We start from the raw sequence: 27,896 nt of genomic DNA on the forward strand, positions 1-27,896 counted from the left end.
ACTTTTTTCCCCTGCTCCATTTTAGGTGGATTTTTACGAGACCAATAGTTTTATCGGTGATACTCATTTCTGGTCTGTGCTTTGAAGTACTCCCTAGTTGCCAAGTGGATTCATGATTTTCTTTCATGTTGGGGAATGCGAGTTCTTTCTTTTTGGAAAGTTAGGGCATTTCTTCAACCGTAGTTATTTCCTCAGTACAACATTTTTTTGGTAGACTTACGTATTCTGCCTAAAGAGAAAGAAAATTCTGTAACATATGCAATAAGCTACAGAGTTATGGCAGCTGATCAGAGAAAATTTCTAAATGTTAGATACACCAGTACCAAAGGCACCTCATCTTGCTAGTTTAATACATAAGAAATGCTTGCAAAACAGGAGAAAACAGTTTAAGGACAGTTAAGGATTGTTTGACTTTTAACATGTATGATCAGTGCTAGCTATTTGTTAGCTGAAGGAAAAAGAATAAAAGTTGATTTAAATGCTGGACAACCTTAGCTGAGGCAATAAAATTCATTTATTTAGTGAGTATTGTCTGAATTTTCCCATATGTAGGCATTAACTAGACTTAAAGAGAAAACATTTTGGTTGCTATCATGGTTTTACATTGGTTAACCTGGAGTTCTACAAGAGTGGAAGTTGCTGGGTAAGATCATAGTACTGATACAGGGCTTGGGGCTTAAAATATTAAGGGGAGATAAATTTGATTTTTACAAAAGTAGGAGGGATAGTACTGGAAAAAGGAAGGCGGGGGGGGAAAAGCAAGCTTGCTGTCATATTGAGGGTATGTTACAGAACATCAAACCAAGATGTCTTGGTGAGGAATTTTGTCTAGGAAATCTGTGGGACTGGTAAGCACTGCAGGGCTCCACGGTCGTGGTGTTTTATGCTACTTGGCCATTCACAGAGGAGAGCAATGCATCTGTGTGATGCATTGTGTGTGTCTTGCAGATGTGTGTCTTGCAAGTTCTTGGAATGTATTTAATTCAGGAAGAGAGGAAAACAAAGTATTAAAAGTGTAATTCTGAGTGAGAGTGAGGAAAGCAAAGAATGACCATGAAGGAAGATGAGTAAAATAAAACAGATTACAGGAATGCAAGGTGTCTGATGAACTGAGCGAATTGGTTGGTAGGGTCTTACCCACAGCAAATAGGAAAACTGGCAGTTCTTTAACATGAGTGTTAAGGATACAAGGGCGAACTCAGTGCAGAAAGGTTAGGTTTGTAAATCATGAGGTTTTTCAGTGATCTAAGGAAAAGTATTGTGAAACAGGACAACTAATGAGAAAATGTGAAAGGTCATTGAGTCCGTAGGGACAAAATGAGGGAATGCAAGCTTTAAAAAGGTGTGATTAAAGGACATCACAGGTTCAAAATAGCTCATAAATATATTGGCACTAAATGCCAGGAAGAGAGAGTCTGGGTATTCAATGGAGGAGAGCTCTCCTGAGATAACCTATTGGTGCTTTATTATCTGCTTTGAAGAATTACAGCGTTTAATCAGCCTTAGATACCTGAGTGTGGAGATAAGAGGTGAAATAAAACTAAGCTTTAACACTAAATTAAAATAGTCAAAGAAGAGTCTAGAAACTGTTTAGACATGTCAGACTTAGGAATTACCTTCACAGTGCCTGTTGGCAGGCATGAGGCAACCTGAGCTGAGGGCTTCACCTGAACTGGGACAATTACTGCTGATTAGTTGCTGCCTGTGTGGAAGTGCCTGTGGCACTGTTTACAAAACCACATCCACAAAGGCTTCTGGGTGGTAGTGGAGTGATTTGAGTAATTCTGGTAGTGTATGTACAGGAACTTGGGAGCCCCTCAAGTTTAGTAAAAGCAAACAATCTGGGGGGTCTGCAATTTTTGAAGGACTGCTTGCTACTTTACTAGCAATTACTATTTAATGATTTGATGGGCTATGGACTGCTGCTCTGTAACCTTAGCTCTGACAGCCTGATATGAAGTGACATATCAGATGTTTCTGACTTCAGATATATGATGAAACTCATCCAAGTTACATTGCTACTTGCCTTCTATTAAAGCCAAAGATGGTAGGACCAAAGACAAATAAGTCAGGATAATGTGCTGGTATATAGTAACCAAAACTGGAAAGTTTTAGGAGTAATAGCTTTGAGGATTCTTTGTAAAGGATTGATGGAAAATTTCTGTCACTTCTGAAAGCCTCATTGACAAGTGTGGTGTTGCCCACTGGAACATTGTAGGCAATAGACAACTAGCCTGATTTATCGACTTACAAGTACATCTTTGCTTTAGCCAGCTGATACAAAGCATTCCCTCGCTATGCAGACACTGTGCAAACCATTCTTCAAATGGACGAATGTGAAGAGAAGCATGAATGATTTGAAGCCTGTTTGTCATGACATGTGAAGAAAGACTGGAAGAGTTAGTTGCTGTTGACAGTGTGCAAGTGTGTAAGATGCTGTAAACAGGAAAAGAATAGGGATAAGATGTAAAGGATTTTAAATGCAGTAAAACAGGCTATTAAAAAAGCTTTCTGAAAGTAAAGATAATTAAACATTAGAATAGACTGCATAGAGATGCTGTAGAATATCGATTGAACACAATTTGCTCAAAACATCAAAATTCTCATAACTAATCCTAAACTGAAGCAAAGAGGAAGGCTAGTTAAGCCAGTGAGACTTTCCAACTCTGCTTTTCAGGATTCAGTGCAACAGGTTTTTTTACATGGTTATAGGTCAAACTTATACAATATATGTTCACATTGTATTATGATAATTGATATTTGAAAATGCTAATGGCAAATGCTTTCTCACTGTTGTGGTTTAGCCCCAGCTGGCAACTAAGCACCACGCAGCCGCTCGCTCACTCCCCCCAGTGGGATGGGGGAGAGAATCGGAAGAGCAAAAGTAAGAAAACTCATGGGTTGAGATAAGAACAGTTTAATAATTAGAACAAAATAATAATAATAATAATGAACTATAATGAGAAGGAAAACAACACGAGAGAGAGAGAGGAACAAAACCCAAGGGAGGGAAAAAAGGGGGGGGGGGAATTATACAACCGCTCACCACCCACTGACCGACGCCCAGCCAGTCCCCAAGCAGCGATCGCTACCCCCGGCCAACTCCCCCAGTTTATATACTGGGCATGACATCACATGGTATGGAATAGCCCTTTGGCCAGTTTGGATCAACTATCCTGGCTGTGCCCCCTCCCATTTCTTGGGCACCTGGCAGAGCATGGGGAGCTGAAGAAAAAAAAAAGTCCTTGACCAATGTAAATACCGCTTAGGGACAGCCAAAACATCAGCATGTTATCAATATTATTCTCATACTAAAATTCAAAGCACCGCACTATGCCAGCTACTAGGAAGAAAATTAACTCTATCCCAGCTGAAACCAGGACACTCAGGTTATTTTCAAAGTATGAACAGCAACCTAGCTAAACAGGTACACGCAGAAATTACTGATCTCAGTAAAAGTGATAACTGATCTTAAAATATGGCTGCAAATATGTACAGGATAATCACTAGTCTCAGCACTGGCATAGAGCATTTCTAGGTTCAAAACAGCATACTTTGCATGGGAGCAAATTAGTTTTTAATGGACCAAATTTAACTCTCATCTTTATATGCCAATTATTCTAGTCTTTAGCCTATCGTGGTTTATACTTAACAAATTGGACTTGAATTGGAAAGAAAGCGTACCTGGATATCTTCATCAGTTGATGCATTAAATTTGTCTCTTGGTTGTGGAATGGGAGGAAATACGCTTTTGAAACTGCAATACCTTTGGGTAGAAAAGGGGATTGTGAAGAAATTAAAAATACTGGTAATATAACTTACACAAACATTTTGTGTTGTACATAAGGACATTTTTTATTTTCAAGATTGAATAGCTATTGCTCTACAAACCACTAAGTGAGAAGGAAAATAGTTTGAGTGTAGACTGGTGGGTAACTATCTTATCACTTGGGTAACTAAAACTTATTTTGTGACAAGAGTCACAGTAAATACTTTTATTAAACAATGACTTTCAATAAATCACATAACATAACTTTCTTCCACCACTAAGTGAGTAGTTTTATCAACATAATGACACATTTATTTTCCCTCATTCCCTCTTGTCTGGTACTGTGTGAAGCCAATGGCTTCAAAGCAATGTGGGCATTAAATGCTGAAAAGTAAGAAGAGAAATGTTTTTGCAGGATCTAGTGCGATCAATCACTTACTAACCTTAACATCTTTTCCCCCTTTTTCACCTGTAGTGATTTTGCATGTCAAAGTGGCATCCACCACAATACTGGTAATAGTACTTTGACATTAATAATCAAATTATTTAAGTTTGTAGGTAGGAAGGTAGGAGATAGGAGGAGTGTGTTTCGTACAAATAATACTATATCAATAGTTTCTACAGTAATAAGGTTGATTTACCTTTTGAAAAGACAATATAGGAGCAGTGTCACTAACATTGTTCCAAGTGCTATCAGAAATAAAATCACAAAAATAAAATAATCTTTCCCTCGACCTGAAACATCCAAGAGAGAGAAATATCTTAGCATGCCAAAAAGCTACCTTTGTGACTGTCAGTAATGAATGCAAATTTCACCTAATTTTTGAAATAATCTGAAGGACTTCAACTTGACTTCTTACAGAACCTTGTCAAAAAGTTCAGGTACGCTTGGTGCATTTTAAACCATTTTGAATATTTAAAATGTAGAGAATTTTAAAACTCCAGAGAAGGGGAAGGAGAAACAGTGTCACAGAATGAAAAACAGAGCAAAAGTGGTGCAACTGTAAAAAGTCTCGAGGAAAGGGTGAAAAGGAAGATGCGGAAGGAAGAGGATTATGTTCATGCCAGAAACTTAAAAGAACTGAAAGATAGCCTTGGCACTCCAGACTGAAGACAAGACTGGGTCTATCTCAGCCTGTTACTGCAGCCCTGGCATCTGGGAAACTTCTGCCTTCACAATCCCAAGTAATCAAAGGCTGGTATCAGCCTCTGTTGCCATAGTACTTAAGCATCTCCTCCACATCAATAATTTCCACCTGGTTACTTCCATGTCATTGGGTAAGAATTAAGATTTTATTCGTATCTGTGAGCGTGAGGGAGAAAGAAAGGCAAATGTGGTAATACTGAAAAAAAACCCTATATTAAAATAATATTTCACAGTCTTACCAAACTCGATGGGTCCACTCCACTCCCCCCAGATTGAGCTTACGAGACACCCTTTTCCACGTGCTCTGATTCTCAGAATGTATTTTTTTTTCTTATTGTAATTCTGGAATTCGTATCTGTAGTTCCTTACCTAAAATCAAAACAATCAGGCTGTGCATTTCACCCCATAGGCAAATATTAGTAAAGTTTGGGGGTTAATTTCCTGATAGTTTCTATAAAAAACTAGTTTGTGTGATTTTTTAAGTATATAGTAGTTAAATGTTCTTCTCCCCAAATTTAAAAGTGTGATAAATTAGTTCACACCTGCCACTGAATCTTCTGGTTTTTGAAGTTTAAAGTCGGATTTTGAAGCTTATTGGGTCTTTAATTTACTTTAATTTATTATGCTTTCAGGACATTTTTTCCCCTGTCCTTGTTTATGGATCCTAAAAAAACCCAGGACAGAAAGCTGAAACTGGAGAAGCACCCAGTAAATTTACCTTGCAACCTTTACAGGCATTAATCATGCAAATATTCCCTGGATGGTGTCTGTCTTTGCTAAACAGACTTAATGTTTTTGAGACAATCCAATAACAGATACGTATCATCTGGCCTCATGATACTTCATACAAAGTCTGGAATCTGCCAAGCCTAAGATGCTTCCAGGGCTGAAAGGACCACTCATTTGTCAGGGGAAGACTGACAGTGTGTACTGAAATCCCAATTAACTTCCACAGGTTTTGAAGATCTCAGCGTTCCTTCTGTCTAGCTGTCCTGAACTACAGTGGTATTCTTCTACCAACAGGTACAAGAAAGAGAATTTTTCCAATTTTGTATTAAGCAAAATGTTACATCTGTCTTAAAATCTGTTTGTGTGATAAATGGAAAGTATGAAGTTTTTTGAAATTCATGGAAAATTTTGCCTAGTGTAACCTAACCCATCCAAAAGGGATATATTAAGAAGTTTCCACATAAAGATACCACAGGAACATATCTTCCTGAATTCTTATTGCTATATTGATACAAAAACTATAGTTCTAGAAGTAACTATATTCTGTGTAATGGTATTTATACACCTAAGTGGGCAAAAGCACAGACTTGTATAGAACAAGAATACTTACTCTTACAGGCTGATCCTTTTTCTCGCCTTTGGGCTCATCCTGCAAACCAAAGACAAATCTTCATTTTATTATTTTCTTGTCAAATAATCAAATATTTCTTCCTCTTTTGTTCTCATTTTCTTGCTTATAAAGATCATAAGTAATTTTAAACTGAAAAATCAATTGGATATTCTGCTCCAGTAATGTCCCAGAATATAGCACTTTATTCAGAGTTTTGGCTTCCTCCATTTCATTTTAGAAAAAGAAGGAAACATGAGTTATTTATCAGTGGTTGTGAGAAGCTGTATTTGCCTCTAAGGGCATATTTACACTGTGCATTCTCATCCAGCAGAAGTATATTCAAATTACGCAAAAATCAAATCATCCTCCAAACACAGCAGATCTGGAAGCCGTGATTTCAGAATAGTTTGATAACATGGGGCATAAAATCGATGTGAACAGCAAATTTACCCTCCTTCCAGTCAAAGTCTCTGTTAGACATCTGAGTGATCCATACTCAGGGGCTTTCCCCAAAGTACTGTGAAGACCTACTTACACGACCCATACAATCAAAATTTAATTAACTAGAATCAAGCATTGACCTGGATCAAAGAACCTGAAAATTTTGAAAAAAGGATAGGTTAAAAATGAGTGAACAAAATCAACAGCAGTGATTTTAGGAAGGATCCCAGAAAACATTGAAAAGCTGAGGTCCTGGAAACATCTATCACATGTAATTTCAGAAGGATAGCTGGCATTATGGAAAAGTCTGAAAGATGTTGTTGGAAGGAATGTCTCATTTCAGAAAATACACCCGCCGTGTATGTTGCGTTATAAAGTAGACTAGTATTTCCCTGTTACTCATTGTCAGCTGAGCTTTTTCAGTTTAGGACATGATGGAAGTCATCAGCCTTTGCTGTGAACAGGGAGGGTGCACCTGAGTTGCCTAAACTTAGATGTATAGTGCCATTTTAGCTGCTACGGGGTATCCTGCCTTGCCTCTGATAGCCCCTCCCGAAAGGTGTGAGTTATATCTGCCATCTCCATGTAGGTACCTGTGGTACGTCCAGTACCTGTAGCACCTTAAGGGGCATGAGGCACCTACTGCTCAGCTGAATGGGGCCCTAGATGTGCATTGACTGTTATGGAATATCTGTGCTCCTTTGCAGACACCTACATTAAGGTGTCTCAGTCTGTGAGATGAATTTCACACCCACGTGTAGAAATCTACTGAACTTTACCCATTCTAACTGCAGCACGGGAACGAAGAGGTAACGTGTATTTCTTTAAAAGAAACATTTTGATAATATTGCTTTAGTCATATGTTGTAACATATATCTTTGTGTAAAATACTCTTAAGTATTTCACACACACAATCTTACTGTCAGATTATACCAGCCAGCTGGAAAGCTACGTGTACTGCAATTGCTCCTTGGAATAGCTACCAAGGTGGATACCATTAATGCATGCAAGATACAAAAGCCAGGCAATCTAAACAGCATGCAAGCTGCAGGCCTTGTTTTGGCGGAATTAATGAGTTTTAATGATGTATTGCTTTATTGCAGTTGTATATTTATGTTTAACCCTTGGCTGATCTTTCCTGTAATGGTCTTGTGTTACAAATGCCTGAGGAATTGCCACTACGGTAAGCTTCTGAGTGGTAGGGAGCCCTAATTTGTCACGGCGCAGACGTTACCCACATGTGAAAATCACGTAACGGTGAAACAGGTATCCCAGGGATGGGGTGGAAGAGTGCTATTTCTTGCCTCCTTGTCAAACTCATGGGCTCAAAGAATTTTCCTGCCCTTTGTCCTTAGAGGTGTTAAAATCAGGTCCTTTAGGCACTGAGATTTGTGGAGGAGGATTTGATACCTCAGCCTCTCTGCTCCATTGTACTTGATGGAAACCAGACATACCTCAGCTATGGTAAAGTGACATGCTCTGTGTTGTCCTGCACTTTTCCTGTGGGCACTAGGGTAAATTGGTAGTGCTCTGCCTATAGCGTACAAGTCCCAGCTCACTTTTGGTACATACATGTTTACATCTGAGATAGCCATCTTAGGTTCCTCTCTTATAGCCAATGGAAAGAAAGAAGGACTTTAAGCACATGATTTGTCTGACATCTACCTTGGAAGGAGATGGGTAACACCACATCTGACTACAGAGAGCGTAGAGGGTAATTCACTGAAAAGCAAACACATCCATTGCGGATGTCTACCCTGGGCCTGTGTGAACTTTCCCCTGAGTTGCTGGTATCTAATTTTTCAGAAGAGTGGTTTCTATTTCAGCACTGGTTTCAAATCGGAGGTTTTGGCAGACACTGTGTAGACAGGTGGGGGTCAGGTTGGCTCAACCAGTCTCTGGGGGAAGGATGGCATCCGAGGGAAAGCTGCCAGAGGGCAACAGGCGGCGGGAGAGGTGTGGAAGCTGAGGGGGGCAAAACAGTCCCACGTGTTGAAATTGAGGGGCAGCTGTGAGCTTTCCAGCATCTGCAAAATGCCGTCAGGGTGGCTGCAGCTGAGGTGCCCTGGGAAGCAGGGCAAGCATGAGGAGCCCTGGCCTGGGCTGGAGGCTGTTGCCCAGGCAGTGCCCTCATTGCAGATCACAGGCTGCCGTCACCGAGTCATCTCCTGAGGCATGCTCATGCAGGAGAGCATCTCAGGTGCTCTCCCAGTCTTTGGACAGAGACCCCTCATAGCATTTCCCTGCTCTCCTCTGCTTTTCTGCTTTGCACCTTGTTAGTTTGAAATAAGGTCGTGAGCGGTGGGATGTGAGACCAGCAGGGCTGGAGCAGGAGGACACCACAGCTTATGAGAGAGAAGTTAATAAATAAAGGAAACAGAAGTTTGCATGTTATAGATATGCATGTATGTAGGTATGGTGCCAAATACAAACCAAGAAATTGTTTTTACCTTATTTTGTATGCTAATTTCATACTGAAAACAGTGTCCGTTTTTCACATGACTTGTAAGGGGTGGTTGCCATGTAATTATGCAAGCTTCTGGATCTCTATTACAATTGACAGTGACATTTAATGGAGGAGTGAGTATTTCTGGAAAGAAATTAAATTATTAATGTAGACATGGTCAGTAATCAGCTACAACTCGTGTTCATAGCAAAATACATGTGAAGTTGAGGCAACTGATGTACAGCTGTGTGCTACTGATGTTAACAAATGTTATCTGGTAAACAGGAGTAAAATACAGTAGCAAAACTCAGGATTACAGCACTTCAGTTGTTGGACATCTGAAGTAACTGAAGTTTGTGTAAAAAAAGGGATGAAGAATTTTGTGTAATTCAGTAGTACAGTCAGCACAGTGCCATCTTCTTTTACATCTAAATTTCACATTGACAATGCAAGTCTCCATAGGAAAAAAGTTGGAGCTTTTTGTGCATGTGGTAGTATTCAGTTGGAAGACCAAGTCATCGGAATTTGAGTGCCTACAAAATAGTTGACTAGGTGTGACCTAAGTGTCTAACCACTATAGTCAGTGGAGATCTCATCGGTAGTGTCCATGATGTCTGCAAAGTGGTTTGGCGTACCATGGAGCAGATGTGCTTGGCTGAATAGCTCCGGGCTTTACAGCCTGCATTGGCTGCAGGCCGGAGTCAGTCTCACACCGTGCATTTCAAACCACATAGGACACCCAGGAGGACTCTGGTCTCTCACAGGTCCTGGGCCACATCTGCAAGCCTTGTGGATGCCTCAAGTGTTTGAGGGTGTCTCAAATGGCACTAGAGGCATGTTTTTAGGCAGCTGAATCCTGTCCCAGATCTCTATCAGAGCTTAAATACCTAGCTCACCCATAGGTACACACATATGTAACTAATGCAGTCTAAGTTTGCAAGTTGAGCCCTCCCTCTGGTTTCAAGACACAGCTCTTGTGGCTCTCAGAGAGGGTGGAATTAAGGGATGGCAAAATGAGCCCATCAGAAAGGTGGCCTTGAAAGTCTAACCATTGTGTTTCATCACTTGGATTCCATGGATATGTTCACACTACTTCTCTGAGCCATTATTTCAGGCTGCCTCTGCCTTCGCTTGTTTTAGTTAATTTTTGGAACTATATTCTGTCAGCTATCATGAGCAAAGTCTGACCTGTAGTACAGGATCCTGTGATGGCTACAGACTTTTCTCTTCCAAGGAAAATTCCCCACTTCCTTATTTTATAAAACAGTAATAAAATAAAAATGTTCACTTACCAATTTTATACAGTTGAATGTACTCATCATAGAACTGGATCCAAGAGTCTTTGCTAGACCCATTCACCAGGAAGTAAGCTTCATCAGTCTCTATCTTCACATTTTGGAATCTACATCCTGTGTTTCTGCCATTTTCATCTTTAATGTAAAGCTCACATTCCCTTTCATCATCATATCTGTATATAGCAAGGTATTTTAGTTAAATGTGGGCAGTGTGATGTGTCAAATGAGAATTCAGACTTCCCTAGACTCAAGCAGACCTGCTTACCTTGAGTTCTGCCAGTAGAGAAAATACTGGGTATCTCCTGGAGCATCCTTGCCTGCCTGCCAAGTGCAGTTCATGAGGGAAACGTTATAAATCACACAGGAGAAGTTTTCAATGGCCGACCCATTCATGCCTGCAAACACAGGAATATCCGTGATGAGGAAAAATCGTGTGACTGCTCCAAGCTGGAGGATCTTGGCACATGCTTGTGGAGTTGCATGTGAGACACCTGCAACTCCAGCTGATTATTTTTGGGGTTAGGCATGACAACTGAGAGAAAGCTGGACTCTCACCGTATCTTGACTGCCTCTGAACTGTGAAACCTGGGAGTGAGTAGAGCATTCACACAGATAAAGGAAGGCACATTGCCTTTTAACACCATCCTTGGTGCTACAGAGAGAAGTATTTCTCCTTTTAAAATTAAGGCTCAGGAGTCCACTCCTGAAGTGCTTACACACAGCATTTAAAAAGCTGGGACTTTGAAAAGTAAGGTGGGGCCCTCTGATCAAATAGCCTCCTAGCTAGAGCTTTCCACCCCGACGTGGGCAACAGGGGCTTGATCTCTTCCTTTTCTGGAGCACACTGAAGTGGCAACCTCGTTTCTTTGGAAGCTCCCTCGTGTCTGGGCTGTGCAGGCATGCTCAGCCTCCTTCTCTCTTCTTCTTCAGCCAATTTTCTGCTTCTTTCTGCGGTGTGCCCCAACTTCAGTGAAAGGGTGGAGGCTTCCTCTGCTGCTGCCTTGAGCCCCCTCCAGTGCCCAGTATTGAGGGCACCCTTGTGGAAACAGTGGGGGAATCCCCTGGGGAACCTGCGTGCTTGGAGGCTAGGGCCAGCTGGGGAGAAACACCAAAAGCAAGAGGTTTTAGGAGGCAGTGTGTCCTGGCTTGTATTTTGAGGATCACCGTGAGAGTGTTTCCTCTGTCAGCTCCCCAGGAAGAGATGAGTACAGAGTACTTTCTCTGCTCAGATATGAGTAACCTGCTAATCTCATGACCTCTGTCAAGTCTGAAATACCCCATTATGCACAGCTGCAGGAGCACTGGTGACTGGGCAATTTTAGTGGAGAACTCCAAGTCCCAAAGGAAGGGCAAAACAGGCCGTAAAAACTTCAGGCTTGGAATTATGAACCTAGGATCTGCCTAAATCCCACTTTGATTAACTCCCACACGGGGCAGGCTCAGAATTTCTTTGTAAACAGTTCCCTCAGCTCAGTGGGTGCACAGCAGCTGAGGGAACCCGCATGTGTGTGTGTGTGTGTGTGCATTTGCGTGCCAGGGCCAGATGAGGAGATTGCTGCATTCAGTTTGCCCCTAGCTGCTTATCACCAGCATTTCCTTTCCTCTCCTCCTTCCATTTTATGGGTTTCACTGATCCCCAGTATGTGCCTTTAGCTAGCTCTGTGGTCTGGCTCCTGACAAACTCACCAACAGCCCAGCAGAAAAGCATTTAATAAAGAAATGGGCACAAACATCTTAATTTGTAACAGCCAGAACAGTTATTTGAATCCACCCTTAAACCACGGTAATTTAGTGTAATTTTGGAGTCCTGGTATGAAAGACAATAAGGGAATTACTGATACATTCGTAGTAATGCATCTCTTGCAGAATTGTGGAAACATTCATTACAGAGCAAATAATTTTAGCAGATCTGCAAAAAATCATTTTTAATAGAAAATAAAGCAGTTATCAGCTGTGTAAGGAATTGTTTTCTAAGGCAATGTTTACCTTTAAGATTGCCATAGAGAAAACCTTACCCAGGCCATAGACATTACCTCCAGGGATAAAGGTGCAGTTTTTTGAGATGTTTGTGTTTGGCACTTCAATGATGAAGAATACCCCTTCATGCAGAGGTATGTATTGTTCCACTGGAAACCTGCATAGTGGACTATTCACCTGAAAAAGAACATGTTGATGTTTTATTTCTCTGTTTTTCCTCTGCTGGAGTTAGATGATGCTGGTTATGGAAGTGCAACTCAGAAACTCAATTCATAGGGCCAAAATCTTGCACGTATATGTATGCGTTTTAGGTTCAAGAGCTAACTCTCTCCTTTACCACTTGAGGGTGATGTAGAACGGAGCTGAGTGATCAAAAGCATAACTACACAAAAAGCTTTGCAGCTCAGGAGTTGGATGCTACACTGATGTGCAACTATTATAGAAGGCTAATAGTACCTCAGTGGCATAACAGAAGATGGTTAATAAATGGGGGAGCCACAACGGAATTTAATCAAAGGATTAAGCAAAAGAGAAGTCCTTTTCTGACCTCCCCAGGGGTCAGAAAGGTGTCTATGGGATTATACTTACAATCTTCAATAAAGATATGGTGTGTTTTTGTAATATGTGTTTCTAAATGAACTGCATTTCCCCTTTTCATTGTATTTTTATGCATGTTTTGAACATATAAACCAAGCAGAAGGAGATTCATGTCAAATTATGCTTTACTGTAGAAAAAGAAGTGTAGTCACAGAGAAAATGCAGAAATATAGGAAGGCTTCCATCTTGATAACTTCATTTTCTTATTAAGAAACTATTCTTGGTTGGACTCAATGATCTTAAAGGCCTTTTCCAACCTATACGATTCTGTGATTCTGTGATTCTGTAATTAAGGCATCTGCTTTGCTGGGCCAAATAAGCCATCTCTATCTCTCTTTCTGTCAAGCTTCCTACTTTTCTCTTTGGATAATGCAGGCTTATAACATAACCTGTGCTACAGGCATGATCCAATTTACTGGGAAACAAGTGAAGAACTTGAGATAATGAAAATCCATGGCAGTGTTTGGGGAATTAACTTTTTATTTGAAGGGTCTCTTGCTCTGTCTCTCTAAATTCTCTAGGAGTCTCACTTAGTCTCACAGCCGCTTTTTTCAGCAGCTGCATCCCTATTCATGATTCAACATAGGTACAGTTCAGGCTATCACCTCCTTTCCACTTTGGTGCCAGAACTTCAGTTCTGCGGTATGCACAGGATGGTCCTCCTGCAGCAGATGCACCCTGGCATTGGTGATGGCTTTCCACAGCCCCTGACAGATCAAGCTGTAGACTGCAAACAATCACTGATCAGATTTTACCTGCAACTGATTCATTTTTTCAAAGTAAGTGAAATTGATAAAAGATAAAGAAAAAGGTGCGTTATTTATCTCAATGAAAAGCAAGTTTACCTCTGTCTGTACACTTTCCATGTCCCTGTGTATGATGGTACATTTGTACGTAGAGAAGTTCTTGCTGCTCTCCCAGGACAGTTCCATTTTTCTCCCATTCATTTTCACGTTCATAATAGGTGATTCTTGTGCTTCTGCTGAAAGTGTTACAGAATAAGTTCAGTAAGGATATGCTATTGTTTTTGTTGAATGCAGAGGATAGTATCTGTCAGGCTTAAGATGACAGTTGCCAAATTAATTGCAAATATCTCTGATAAATGAAGAATTAAACCCTGTTTCTCAGATTATATCTGCAAGAACATACTTACACCCTGTACACTGGATGTCAGCATGCAAGGGATGAAATAGCATCACACACCACCAAATCATATAAATGAGTCCAAGAGTATCAAACATCTTTTCTTCTCTGGAAAGAGACAATGAAGCCTTCAGGGAAAAAAAAAAAAGAAAAAAAAAGAAAAATTATGCCCAAGTGTCCTTTGGTTTCTGCAAAGCTTAATTTTTTTTCATGGGAAGAGTCAAAGATGCTGTCTAATTCACCCCTAGGAAATATTCTTTAGAAAAGCCAAGCAGAGGGTGTGCTTCAGGACTTCTTGAAGGCACCTATTCTTTGAAAGAACTGAGTAGGCTCACTATTGTCTATTACAACACAGCAGTTTGAGATAGAGAGGCCACAGACTCTTGTTATGATACATACACTCACTGTATTCAGTGCAGAGACCATGACTTAGGATTACTGTTGTCCCACATATCTATCCTAACCATACCATCAGAAAGTCAGCTTTTCTTGCTTTCTGATCCTATGAACATCACTGCAGATTTTCCTATGCAGTGCTCCAGCTTCTGCTGCAAAGTGCGCATTTAGAATGGCTTTCAACCATTTGTTGAAGGCACCTTTTGGGAGGTGGATGGTTTGGCTTTTGTCCAAAGGCCAGGGTGTCAGGGTGTGGATGACTCAATTCTCTGTTGAGTGCTCTGTTAAAGCCAGCATCACCACCAGGCATGTTCAGAGCCTGTACCTGCTCCTGCCAGCATGACTTAGAAGCACATGGAAAACGTCCCTGAGATCTGAACTGTGTAAGCAAAGCAGGAAGAGAAAGGTCTCAATCTCTGTCAGGTTTTAGCAGGAATTAATGCTGACCTGCTTACCTATTTTTGACTATGGCAAATCTACAGTCTTGCTTGAAAGATTGCTGCATCTTGCTGATGTCGAGACTTCATGTAGTAAGGCCTTAATAGCCCTTAAAATAATGTTTAGAGCAATGCCCTGAATCACTTCTCATTCTTTTCCTGGAGGCAAAGACCAAAGCTGACTGCAGACAGACCATTAGTTTTGTATATGTTCTCTATCAATTTCAGCGCTATTTTGTATCATCTTTTCTTCTTTTCGCTTCTGACCACAGATCAGCTAAGAACAGCTTTCCATTCAAAAAGGTACCTTAGGCGCTGGAATTTTGATGGGCCTTTCCAAAGGCCATTTGGCACTGGATAGCCCTGGATTCAGCTGCTTTTGCGTTTTCCTGAATATCCCAAATAGCAGCATTTATCATAAGCTTGATGACACTTCTGTCAGTTCCTGACTAACCTGAATGAATTTTTCATTTTTATATGTGGTCTCTCACTTCTCACCTCTTTTCATGGAAAACCGAATATACTAAAGAATCCCAGTTGTTAGGTATAGTTTACTTATCTGACTATTAAATAAGACACTTTTTTAATGCTTTCTTTGTTATTATTTGTTTTGGGTCCAGAAATTGTTGAATCTTACTGTGGACATTGTTAAACTTCGAGGATGTCTGCTCTGTAATCAAAATATGATGGTAGCTCATAAAATATGTCCATAATAATTTTAAACTGATATAACTGCAGTGATGCACAATTGAACCTGGGCTATAAAATATACTTGAGAGGATAGGAAAAAATGCTGAACCTGCTTAGAGCTATTTCAGAGCATGTGACTCGCAAGTCTTCATGTACAGTTCATTTGAAAAAAGATTTACATAATTACAAACAGTGTACACCTTCATTCTTGGTATTCTGGTCCTCTTCACCTACAACTTTATTTCTGTAAGTTGTCAACATTTTCTAGAACCTACTTCTGTCTTTGTTTTTCAGTCCAATTTCCTGAAATGACATAGTATATGCTAATGATCCTTTTCAATGAGGAATGCTACAAAAGACGAGATGTTTTTCAGTGTTTTTTTTCCCCTCTTGACTTGCCTCCATTATGTATTGATAATGAAACGGACCTATTAGGATACCTGTGGATATCCTGTGTGGGATGAATTTTGATATTAAAACATCTAAAAGTATCTACAAGTCAGTATTTACATAAGCACAAGCTGTTTAAGCTCCTGTTATAGTCAATGGAGATCTGGTTGAATTCCATTCACTGTTTCTGGTACACATAAATAATTTCTCATTACTTGTTTTAAAGCCTTTGACTATTGCTATATAGAAGTCTTCTTAACCTTTTTAGTATCTTCCTGTTTATTATATATTTGATTTTCTGTTTCCCTCTGCTGAGTTTCTTTGATTTGGAAGTCTTTTTCCTAAAGGCATTTTTTAAATCAGCAACCAAATCTTACACCTGGTCGGGTTTCTTTTGCCTACTTTTTTCTTTTCTTGTCTCTCACAGGGTGTGTGAATATTGCCTCTGGTGAATAGACCATGTGTAGGAGACTATGCCTCCCCTTCCAGGCTGTGTGAGTGTAGGAGAGGGTTGGCACTGCTGCTGGTTCAAGAAGGAAGTTCATGGCTGTGCTTTCATGTGTTGTCCTTCTTTAGCTTAAGAACACTTGGTTGTGGCTGGGCTGGAGTTAACTTTCCCCAGAGCAGCCCATATAGTGCTGTGCTTTGTACTGGTAGCTAGAAAGGTTGATAACACACCAACGTTTTGACTATTGCTGAGCAGTGCTCGCACAGCATCAAAGCTGTCTCACCAATCTCTCATCCAAAGGCCAGTAAGCCAGGGGTGGGCATAACTGGGGCAGCTGACCCAAACTGACCAAAGGGATGTTCCAGACCATATGAGGTAATGCTCAGCAATGAAAGCTGAATGCAATAAAAGCTAGGACCTGAAGAGAACTTTGAGACATGCAGAAAGATTACAGCTGCTAGCCAGGGGAGCAGATTGCTGCCTCGCTGCTCCAATGCTGGGATAGCGGGCCAACAGTCAGGAATTAGAAGACAAGGAAGCGCAACAGCTGGGATCCCTCACTAGGGACTGGGGAATTGATAGAGGAATTGGAAAAGGGGCAACAAACTGCAATCTCTGGAGGTGGCTCCTGTCAAGCATGATGGTAAGATATCCGTTCAAGGGAGATCTTGTGAATTATCAAGGGGAGTGGACTACCATTGAGGAAGGCATCCAGCACCTGAGAGAATTAGCAGTGCTGGAAGTCATCTACAGTGACCTGGACGACAACCAGGTCTCCAAAGATCTTAATGATGTCCTGTGCGTGTGGGCCATGTGGAGGAAGGTGGTCCAAAATTCACCAGCATGATATTCTGACAGCTTGGCGATGATTTATTGCCCAGATTCAGATACATCAGCTGTGGAGAGAGCATCTTCCTGGCTTCAAAATATTGAAGAAAATCTCTCCCTCCTCCTCCCCATGGGCCAGCACCTGGGCTGTCAGGGACACCCCACCAAGTCAGTTCCCTCTGGCCCTGGTCAGAGGGAAAGGGAGCCCCAGGCGCATGCCATGTGGCACTTTCTGGTTCTTCCTGTGTGACCTGGGGGAGGACATGAGGAAGTGGGATGGTTAGCCTACTTTTAAACTGGAAACCAGTGTACGCGAACTGAGGGGGAAGGCAGCTGCTAAGAACGGGCCACCCAAGAAGTCTGTCAGCTTAGTTGCTGTTGAGACAGAAGAAGGCGACCTGCAATCCTCCCGACACAGAAGGACTGAAATTGCTTCCCTTGAATCTGGTGAAGGGACTTCTTGTCTGGCACTGTAAGGGTCAGACAGTGAATACTCCAACCAATAATAGAGGGTCCCTACCTTTGGCCAGGAGAAGAAAAGGGATGACCGGGTTTACTGGACTGTGTGGATTCGATGGCCTGGCATGTCAGATCCATGAAAGTATGAGGCTTTGGTAGACACCAGCGTACAGCATACCCTAGTGCCATCAGGATATAAAGGCACAGAACCCATCTGGATTTCTGGAGTGATGGGGATATCCCAACAGTTGTCTGTACTGGAGGCTGAGGTGAGCTTAGCAGGGTCAAGTGGCAAAAACACCCTAGTGTTACCAGCCCAGAGGCCCTGTGTATCCTTGGCATAGACTACCTCAGGAAAGGGTACTTCAAGGACCCAACAGGGTACAGATGGGCTTTTGGTGTCACCACTGTGAATACAGAGAAGATTAAACTGCTGTCTACCTTATGTGGCTTCTTGGGCGATCCCTCCGCTGTGGGTTTGCTGTGGGTTGAAGAGCAGCATGTGCCAATTGCTACCATGACGGTGCACCGGTGGCAATATCGCACCAACCAAGACTCCCTGGTTCACATCTGTGAGCTGATTCATCAATTGGAGAACAAGGAGTCATCAGCAAGACTCACTCACCCTTTAATAGACCCATACAGCCAGTGCAAAAGTAGCGGAGGGTAGAGGTTAACAGTGGCCTATTATGGCCTGAATGGAGTCATGCCACCACTGAGTGCTGCCATACCAGATGTGTTGGAACTCCAGTATGAACTGGAGACAGCCAAATGGTATGCCACAATTGATATTGCCAATGTGTTTTTCACAATTCCTTTGGCAGCAAAGTGCAGGCCACAGTTTGCTTTCACATGGAGGGGTGTCCAATACACCTGGAATCAACTGCCCCAGGAGTGGAAGCACAGTCCTACCATTTGTCATGGACTGATCCAAACTGCACCGGAACAGGGTGATGCTCCTGAACATCTGTAATACACCAACAACATCACTGGTGGGGCAACAAAGCAGAAGAAGTGTTTAAGAAAGGAAAAAGAATAATTCAGATCCTTCTGAAAGCTGGTTTTGCCATTAAAAAAAAGCAAGATCAAAGGACCTGCACAGGAGATCCAGGTCTTGGGAGTAAAATGGCAGGATGAACGTTGTCACATCCCTATGGATATGATCAATAAGGTAACAGCTATGTTCCCACCAGGTAACAAGAAAGAAAAACAAGCTTTCCTAGGCCTTGTGGGATTCTGGAGAATGCATATTCCAGGTTATAGTCAGCTTGTGAGCCCTCTCTATCGAGTAACCCAAAACAAGAACTATTCTGAGTGGGGCTCTTAGCAACAGCAAGCCTTTGAGTAGATCAAACAGGAGATAGCTTGTGCAGTAGCTGTTGGGCCAATCTGTACAGGACCAGCTGTGCAAAATGTGCTCTATACTGCACCTAGGGCCTCTGGCAGAAAACACCAGGTGAAACTTGAGGCTGACCTCTAGGGTTTTGGAGCTGGGGGTATCGACGATTGGAAGCCCCCTACACCCTGACTGAAAAAGAGATACTAGCAGGATATGAGGGGGTTTGAGCTGCTTCAGAAGTTGTTGGTACAGAAGCACAGCTCCTCTTGGCACTATGATTGCCTGTACTACACTGGATGTTTAAAAGAAATATCCCCTCTACACATCACACAACTGATGCAACGTGGAGTAAGTGGCTAGCATTGATCATGAAACAGGCTCAAATGGAGAACTCCAACCACCCAGGAATCCTGTAAAGGACTGTGAATTGTCCAGAAGGCAGAGATTTTGGAGCATTGCCTGAGGAGGTGACTCGTGCCCAAGAGGCACCACCATATAATAAGTTATCAGAAGATGAAAGGCATTATGCTCTGTTTACTGATGGATCCTACCATGTTGTAGGAAACCATTGGAAGTGGAAAGCTGCTGTGTGGAGTCCCACACAACAGGTCATTGAAGGAGAAGGTGAGTCAAGTCAGTTTGCAGAAGTGAAAGTCATCCAACTGGCCCTAGAGATTGCTGAACAAGAAAAGTGGCCAGTATGCTACCTCTATACTGACTCATGGATGGTGGCAAATGCCCTATGGGGGTGCCTACAGCAGTGGAAGCAGACCAATTGGCAGTGCACAGGTAAACCCATCTGGGCTGCTTCATTGTGGCAAGACATCACTGCCCGGGTAGAAAACATTGCTCTAAAGGTACATCATGTAGACGCTCATATGCCCAAGAACCACACCACTAAGAACATCGAAACAATGAACAGGTAGACAAGGCTGCCAAAATTGAAGCGGGTCAGATGGATGTGGACTGGGAGCATAATGGTGAGCTAGTTGTAGCTCGATGGGCTCGTGAAACATTGGGACATCTAGAGTGAGTTGCAATGTACAGGTGGGCTTGTGATCAAGGGGTGGACCTGACCATGGTGGCCATCATGCAGGTCACCCATGGATGTGAAAAATTTGCCACAATCAAGTGAGGCATGTGAGTAAAGTCTCCCTGGAATAGAGGGTGATGGCTGGGTTTTTGATATGGTGAGGCCTGGCAAATTGACTACGTTGGGTCACTTCCACAAACTTGCCAAGGCAAGTGTTACATACTCACCACGGTGGAATCAACTACCAGCTGGCTAGAAACATACCTGTAAACCATGCCACCACCCAAAACACCATCTTAGGCCTTGAAAGGCAAGTTTCATGGCAACGTGGTACCCCAGAAAGAATTGAGTCAGACAATGGGACTCATTTCCAAAATAACCTCATAGACTCCTTGGCTGAGAAACACAGCATTGATGGAATGTATCACATCCCCTACCACCTACAAGCCTCTGGAAAAATTGGGCGATATAATGGACTGTTAAAGACTATGCTGAGAACATTGGACACTAGGGTATGGAAGCACTGGGATTTAAATTTAGCAGAAGCCACCAGAGGAACTGCTAACCTTCCTGGTCCTGCCCAAACAAAGCCCCTGCATACTGTGGGAGGAGATAAGATCACCATAGTGCACACAGGGAAGTTGCTGGGGAAGGCGGTGTGTGTTCTTCCTCCTTAGCAAAAGGTAAGCCCATTCGTGAGATTGTGTTTTCTCAAGGACCTGGGTGTATTTGGTGGGTAATGTGGAAGGCCGGGGAGATCAAGTGTGTACCTCAAGGAGATTTAACCTTGGGGAAACATAATCCATGTTGAGAATTTTATGCTGTAGGAAGTAATGTAGCAGGAACTACCTGAACTGACAAAGAGTGAGCTTTGCAAGGAACCAGTGAGTGCAGCGATGACCCAAGCCAAGCTGGTGCTGGTGCCCAACAATCAAACATGCTGCTTCACCTGTTCTGAGCGATGACCTTGACAGATGGGCCAAAGTCATAGCCTGTTCTTACGGATATTTTGGTGAGTGACAGAGGCCCATGGAACAGAGAAATAATATCTAGCTATTTGTTAAGGGACAGGGGATATTAATTAATGAGAATGTATAAATCTGTATGTTGGATATAAAGATGTGTTAAGTATGTAGTATACGTTGTAAGTGTTGGTAAGAGGGGATTTCAGGAAAGAGAAACAGATGCAATGGGATGGTCAGAAGACATGTAAATGTATCAAAGTATGTGGGACCTGAGCATGACACGAATGGTATGGAATAAAGGGTGGAGATTGCATTGGGTTGGGCTAGGATGGAGTTAACTTTCCCCAGAGCAGCTCATATAGTGCTGTGCTTTGTATTTGTAGCTAGAATGATGTTGATAACACACCAGTGTTTTGGCTGTTGCTGAGCAGTGCTCGCACAGCATGAAGGCTGTCTCTCCCTCCCCACTCCACCCACCCCATAAAGGCCAGTACTCTGGGGGTGGGCAAGAGGCTGGGAGGGGACACAACTGGGACAGCTGACCAAACTGACCAAAGGGATGTTCCAGACCATATGACGCCATACTCAGGAATAAAAGCTGGGAGAAAGAAGGAGGGGGTGGGAGGAGGCATTTGTTATGAAGGCATTTGTCTTCCAAAGCAACTGCTGTGCGTACTGAGGCCCTCCTTCCCAGGGCGTGGCTGGATATAGCCTGCTGATGGGAAGTAGAGAATAAAGAAGAGGGGGAATGAGAGAGCGGCTTGGTGGGCACCTGGCAGCCAGCCAAGGTCAAACCACCACAGTATTTTTTTCCTGTTTGCTATCACAAATGGCTCTCCACTTTTCAAACTAGATTAACTCCCTCTGTTCTTAGCGGTTTACATCCCTCACCCCAGAACAGTCTATTTCAAATTTTTGCTTCTTCCCGTGTCAGAAACAGAGGAGTCAGATGTTACAGATCACTGTAGGAAATTTAAATTACTAAGGAAGTGTGAGTACCTGCAAAGGGTGACTCCACATTCATTCACGTGGCATGGAGCTCTGAGCAGAGCTAGTCAAACACTGGCATCAACTCTTTACAAGCCTATCTGTATCTTAGGTACCATTTTCCTTTTCTCAGAGGAAGTTAAAACTCTTTGGAAGAGAATTCTGTGTTCCCAGCATTTCTTTTTCTGTTTTTTTTTTCTACAAGAAGAAGCAACACTGGTTAATGTTGGTTTTGTTTTAGTATTTCCCAGTAGTATAACTTCCTAGTAGCAATTTTCTTGATTGCAGGTATTTCTAAGGTTAATTCTAAGACTGTGAGGTAAATTCTTACAAGCTCAGGAAAAAGAAAATCATGGTAATATTTTGTTACTTGTCTGTCCTTCTATATTAATTTTTACGGTCATTTCAGAGTGCTGATTCCAGACCGATTCCATTTGTGGTGAAAGCAAAAACCCAGCCAGACCCTCCAAGCAAGCTGGAGTGTTGAGTATTTCCAGGAGGCACCTCACGTTTCATGGAAATTGGCTTGATATGACCCATCCATCATGGTCTCCAGGAATCAAGCAAGGACAGGACACCATGTCAGGGTTGCAACAGAGACAGACTCTTCACTGTAGCCTGATTCTTCTCTGCTTATCTCTTGCAACATCAATCTTTTATTTTGAAATCATCATGCTACAGTAAGGATGTGGCTACAGCTGCTGGGAAGTGATACTGAAGAATCTTAAGTACAAAGAGTATGGAGGACTGGCTGTGAAATGCTATGTGAGATAATGGTCTCAACAGCTATTTCCACTTTCCCATGCTCTCAGTGATCTCTCCGGCAATGAACATAGGAACTTCGAGACTTCTTGTCCTTCTAGTCTGCCCCTTTTCATATGACCATATTTTTCTCCATTTTGTGCCAGCTGTTCAGTCACTCTTAACCTTTTCTCCTTCCTTTCTTCATCCTATGTTCCTTTTTAGGCATTTATTTTCCTAGTCCCTGGCTACTGTCTGCTCACCTTTCCTTTATAATCTTTGCTTCATTCTTCTTGTCATCTCCCTCTGTCTGCTCTCATGACTCCTCTGCTTTCAAAATCTCCCTCAGGTTTCCTACACATGACAGCAGCCCCATTCAGCAAGTACTCTCCACGTTTTCTCATGGAAATGCTTGTCTGGAGCACTGCCAAAGGAGTCATCTGCAGCCCTGCCTGCTTAGAGGAGTGCTTGCTTGGCATCATTGCCTCCAGGCTCTTGACGTGTCATTGGGCTTGCAGTGGGAATAGCAGGGCCTGTAAGTGTTCACTTTCCTCATAAGAAATGACAATTATTTCCATTGACCACAGTACTAAGGGGGTTTGCTTCTCAAAGGATTTGTGTCTCACAGTTGACTGACTTTTAAAACAAATTACACAAGAAAGGATTAGTATTGGGTTGTGCCTATGTTCTCTCTGTTGCCCCAGTTGAAAGTGCTAACACACAGCCGGGTTCTCTGGCTTTTCTCTGGCCTGCAGGGAGGATAAGAGATATAGGAGTTGTGGTGACCCCTAAGCCGTTTGCCTGACCCATCCATACCTTCTGCCCAGTGGCCAAGCGAATGGCTCCAGCACCACATCTGTAGGAGCTTTGTGCCTCCAGGACCTCCACCCTCTCCCAGACTGGTCTTTTGCAGACAGGTGTGGTAAAACTCCCTCTGCTCTGAACAGACCTCAGGACTGAAGGTGTCAGAAGGAACACATGCTTATGTCAAACTGGTTGGGAGTGTTATTTGGAGGATCAGACCAGAAGAAACATATATGTTCTTGTGCAAGTGGTATTTCCTCATATTTCATTAAGATAAGAGATAATATAGAATCTATTAGGATGAAAACCCCCATCCTTAACTCTATGCTTGTTTTTGCTTTGCTTTTTCCCATTTTCTCTCCTGGCCAGCCTCACAAGTGTCTTGACATCTCAGCGTGTGTCTACCCTGCTACGTAGGGGAGGGCCCCAGAGAGGACTCAGGCACCTCGTTTCCACACTCCTCAATTCCTAGCTCATTCCCTAGCTCTCTCCAAGACAGGTTCGCTATAAACCTAATCTATCCACTTAAGCTATGTGAATATGAGCCAGCCAGTGATACTTGGCCTTGGAGCTTTCTTTTACTTAGAGGTATGTGCATAGCCCCTGTGTGAAGTTTTTCACTAGCAAAATCTTATCAAGGAAAACATTGCTAAACTTATTCAGATGTATGATGTGTCTTACTCAGCAGTCGTGATCATATCCCTGGTAAGCTGGATGCTAGCAAACATGAGTCCGTTTGGTCTTTTGTAGCAGGCATGGTCAAACTCTATCTGCTCTATAATGATCTCAGTATCAATGTGTCAGAAGGAAAATACAGTCACATTTAAAAGCTGTGGTATGCCTATAGTAGTTTTTACAGAAAGCATCCATTAAATAATGACTTAAGCACTTTCAATTCTTACCCTTGTAGTCTGTACAGTCTGTCGTCTTCACTCTTAGGCTGTAAGTGCAGGATGATATCAGAAGATGTCACCTGAGACCAAGGGTTCTAATTCCCACCTTTGCCAGTGACTTTATTTTCTTGAGTGCTCTGGGAAAGTTACTCCTGCCCATGACACACTTCCAGAAATGAAAATTTGGATTTTACTCACAGGGTGATGTGAGGATAAACTGATGTTTATACGTTGCAGACAAACTGATGCTTATACATTGCGGACATAGGAAGAGTACCATACACTTGCTAAGCATACCAGGAGGCATAGAAATAGGAATAAAAAGCTTACAATGCATACCAGGCAATGAAATATTCCTCTCAAATTGCTGCCTAAATGCAACTTTCCCAGAACTGGTTCAGTCTTTAGATCAGTATTTTGATTTCTGTGGAGAATACAAAACTGGGAGAAGTGGATTATATACCACTATTTTGCTTCAGAGGGACATGGACAGGCTGGAGAAATGGGCTGACAAGTATCCCATGAATTTCAGCAAAGGCAAGTGCCGAGTCCTGCACCTGCAGAGGAACTACCCCCAGCACCAGCACAGGCTGAGGACGACCTGCTGGAAAGCAGATTTGCAGAGAAGGCCCTGGGTGTCCTGGTGGACAACAAGCTGACCGTGAGACAGCAATGTGCCCTTGCAGAAAAGAAAGCTAATGGTATCCTGGGCTGCATTAGGCAGAACGTTGCCAGCAGGTCGAGGGAGGTGATCCTTCCCCTCTGCTCAGCACTGGTGAAGCCAGACCTGGAGTGCTGGGTCCAGTTCTGGGTTCCCCAGTACAAGAAAGATATAGACTACTGGAGAGAGTCCAGCAAAGAGCCGCAAAGATGATTAAGGGCTCTGACATATGAGGAGAGGTTGAGAAAGCTGGGACTGTTCAGCCTGGAGAGATGAAGGGTCAGGGAGATCTTATCCATGTGTATAAATACCTAACTGTGGGGAGTAAGGACGATGGAGCCAGACTCATCTCAGTGGTGCCCAGTGACTGGACAAGAGGCAATGGGCAAAACCTGAAATAATGGAAATTCAATTTAAACACAAGAAAACACTTTTTACTGTGAGGTTAGTCAACTACTGGAACAGGTTTTCCAGGGAGGCTGTTGAGTCTCCAATGTTGGAGATACTCAAACCTGATGGACAAAGCCCTGAGCAACCTTCTGTAACTGACCCTGCTCTGAGCAAAAGGGTGGGACAGGACAATCTCCAGAAGTGCCTTCCAGCCTCAACCATCCTGATTCTGTGATTTACTTCTTTTCAAGAAATAGAAATCCACATATTTCTAGTTAGATCAATTTATAGAAAGGGTACAGAAAATAGAATTTCTTTCAGTTATTGCAAAATAGATGTCAGATAACAAATGTCAAATAGTCCAACAGACATCATAGACATTTCATAGTCTTCCTTGAATCTTGCAGAAATCTTTAGAAATTTTATATATACACAGATTTACCTTTTTTATTCAAATAGGCTACAGCATCACCAAAATTTTGCCTAGACTTTCTTAAGCAGGTAGCTAATCCAGATTTTGTACGTTTGCTAGTATAACTGTACCTAACTTAATCCTTGGCAAACATTTGTGTTCTGTACAAAATCTTCTGTGCAATGCACAAATGTGGCACATGAAAATCAATAGACAACATAGAGAGACATACCTCCTCTTGAAAAATCCCTTCTCCTTTATCTTGTTTGATTTTGAATCGCAGCAGCAAGGACACTTGAACCTGTAGCTGTGGTCATGCAGGCATCAGTGTTTTGCTCTGCCAGTTAACTTTTTTACTGCATGCCAGTATTAAGTAGCAAATGCTACAAGTCAGAAAGTGACTCAGTTTATCATTTCTCTTGCTGTTTTAAAACTTCCTTAAATTTCTGAATTTGCAGATGTTAATGATTTCACATGAACTCATCACGCAACTAACTCTTCCTTCCTGTTATGTTGGATTAACTAAGTATTAATAGTCACAATATGCAAACTCATAATACAAAAATACATAAATACTCAGTAGTCATACTACACGAATATGCTCATAGAAATACTTCTCCTACAAATAAACACATTTTCATAAATAATATGGTCTGGAAATAACAGCAGTGTTGTGTGGCTAGTCCATGTTTAAAGTGCTTGCAGCGTGGCCACTTAATTCTGTCAGGACCTGACTGGCTGTATACATCGTTTATGACCTCTGCACCAGCCTAGGTTCTCCTTTGAGGAAGTTCAGTCCTTAGCATGCATTTGCAGCCAAGAAAATTATATCTTGCATATTTGTAGGCAAAGAAGTGGCAAGGAAAATATCAGATCCAACTTTCTGAACTTTCTCACTGCCTGATTTTGCGTTGGTTTTGTTTGGTTCATCTTAGGGTACAATATAATGGGTTAGGTGCAAAAGTGTCTCAATATTCAAATAAAAAGAAAATAGCCAAAACATTTGCTGAATTCAATAATGTCAAGTTTTCAAAAGACTTTGCAGTCATATAAACTTGAGAGTCTAAGCCACAATGTTTGCTTTAACTTCCAGCAACTGTAGGCGTGGCTCCGGGTCATGCTAACCGTTAGCCACTTCCCAGTTTGTTTTATGTGATATCTGGCATGCAGATATGTAATCTTCGTGTAACAGATTCTTTTTATTTCTTGCTGTTCTCAAATGCTTGTAGCAAGAGTTATTTGGATTACCCCTTACCTTCCAGACCCAACACAGGCACAATAGCAGGAAGGAGAAGAATTTCCTTAGGAGTGAGGCAGGATCCTTAGCAGTTAGTCTGTTAGAGGAAGAACTATTCTTAACCTTCCTTTCCTTGACTATTCCTTCTAATGTATTATTTTCCTTGCCAGCTTTCTCAGCACCTTGGGAACAGGACTGGCATGTTTCAAATCTTCTACTCAGTAAAGGATTTAATTTGCTTATTTTAGGTAGCCTAAAAAGAACACAGATGGTACATGTGTCGGTGTGGTCTGGAACTACCTATTCATCAAATATGCTCTACTTGGGTACCACCAGCCACCTCAGTGACCACTACCACCTCGCTTAACTTTTCTATAGCACCATCGTCCCATGCCACACATACTTGTGATGCAAAGTGTGTGTCAGTATGCCTGATTAATTCTGATGAAGGGATTTGCATCCTGTTGTGGTGGCATGTTTGGACAGGTTCTGGGTAACCTGAGGGTGGTCTTACAGTGTCGTCTGACCAGTACCTTCAGGCTGCCCAAACAGTGGTTGAAATAGTTTTAATTGATGCAGTTTAAACTCTAGTCTGGATTAATTAATTCATCAGGGCTCTGTGTGCACCAACT

The 27,896-nt window shown here is 42.2% G+C and overlaps 1 protein-coding gene across 2 annotated transcripts; it reads right to left on the reverse strand.

The window, feature by feature from the left end:
* Positions 1–103: 103 nt before the first annotated feature.
* Positions 104–26,397, reverse strand: LOC140646128 (granulocyte-macrophage colony-stimulating factor receptor subunit alpha-like). Of its 2 annotated transcripts, XM_072849558.1 has the most exons (12): positions 26,260–26,397; positions 14,165–14,282; positions 13,857–13,993; positions 12,471–12,591; positions 10,703–10,832; positions 10,435–10,610; positions 9,147–9,286; positions 6,256–6,294; positions 5,156–5,285; positions 4,411–4,504; positions 3,685–3,766; positions 104–229 (listed from the first exon to the last, which is right to left on the reverse strand). In XM_072849558.1, the coding sequence occupies exons 2-12, from the start codon at positions 14,250–14,252 to the stop codon at positions 161–163; spliced, it is 1,206 nt and encodes a 401-aa protein (XP_072705659.1). In that variant the 5' UTR covers positions 14,253–14,282; positions 26,260–26,397; the 3' UTR covers positions 104–160. The 2 variants fall into 2 exon arrangements, with proteins under 2 accessions (XP_072705659.1, XP_072705660.1); XM_072849559.1 differs by lacking the exon at positions 4,411–4,504.
* Between the last annotated feature and the right edge of the window lie 1,499 nt (positions 26,398–27,896).

The sequence above is a fragment of the Ciconia boyciana genome, chromosome 1, assembly GCF_034638445.1.
Source record: "Ciconia boyciana chromosome 1, ASM3463844v1, whole genome shotgun sequence".
Taxonomy (NCBI): Eukaryota; Metazoa; Chordata; class Aves; order Ciconiiformes; family Ciconiidae; genus Ciconia; species Ciconia boyciana.

Excerpts from the sequence above, each read along its gene's own strand:
- LOC140646128 (XM_072849558.1), bottom strand. The coding sequence starts at position 14,252 with ATGTTTGATACTCTTGGACTCATTTATATGATTTGGTGGTGTGTGATG. Across the intron at positions 13,994-14,164 it reads TGACATCCAGTGTACAGGGT|CAGAAGCACAAGAATCACCT; the intron begins GTAAGTATGTTC and ends TAACACTTTCAG. Across the intron at positions 230-3,684 it reads CAACTGATGAAGATATCCAG|GCAGAATACGTAAGTCTACC; the intron begins GTACGCTTTCTT and ends CTTTCTCTTTAG.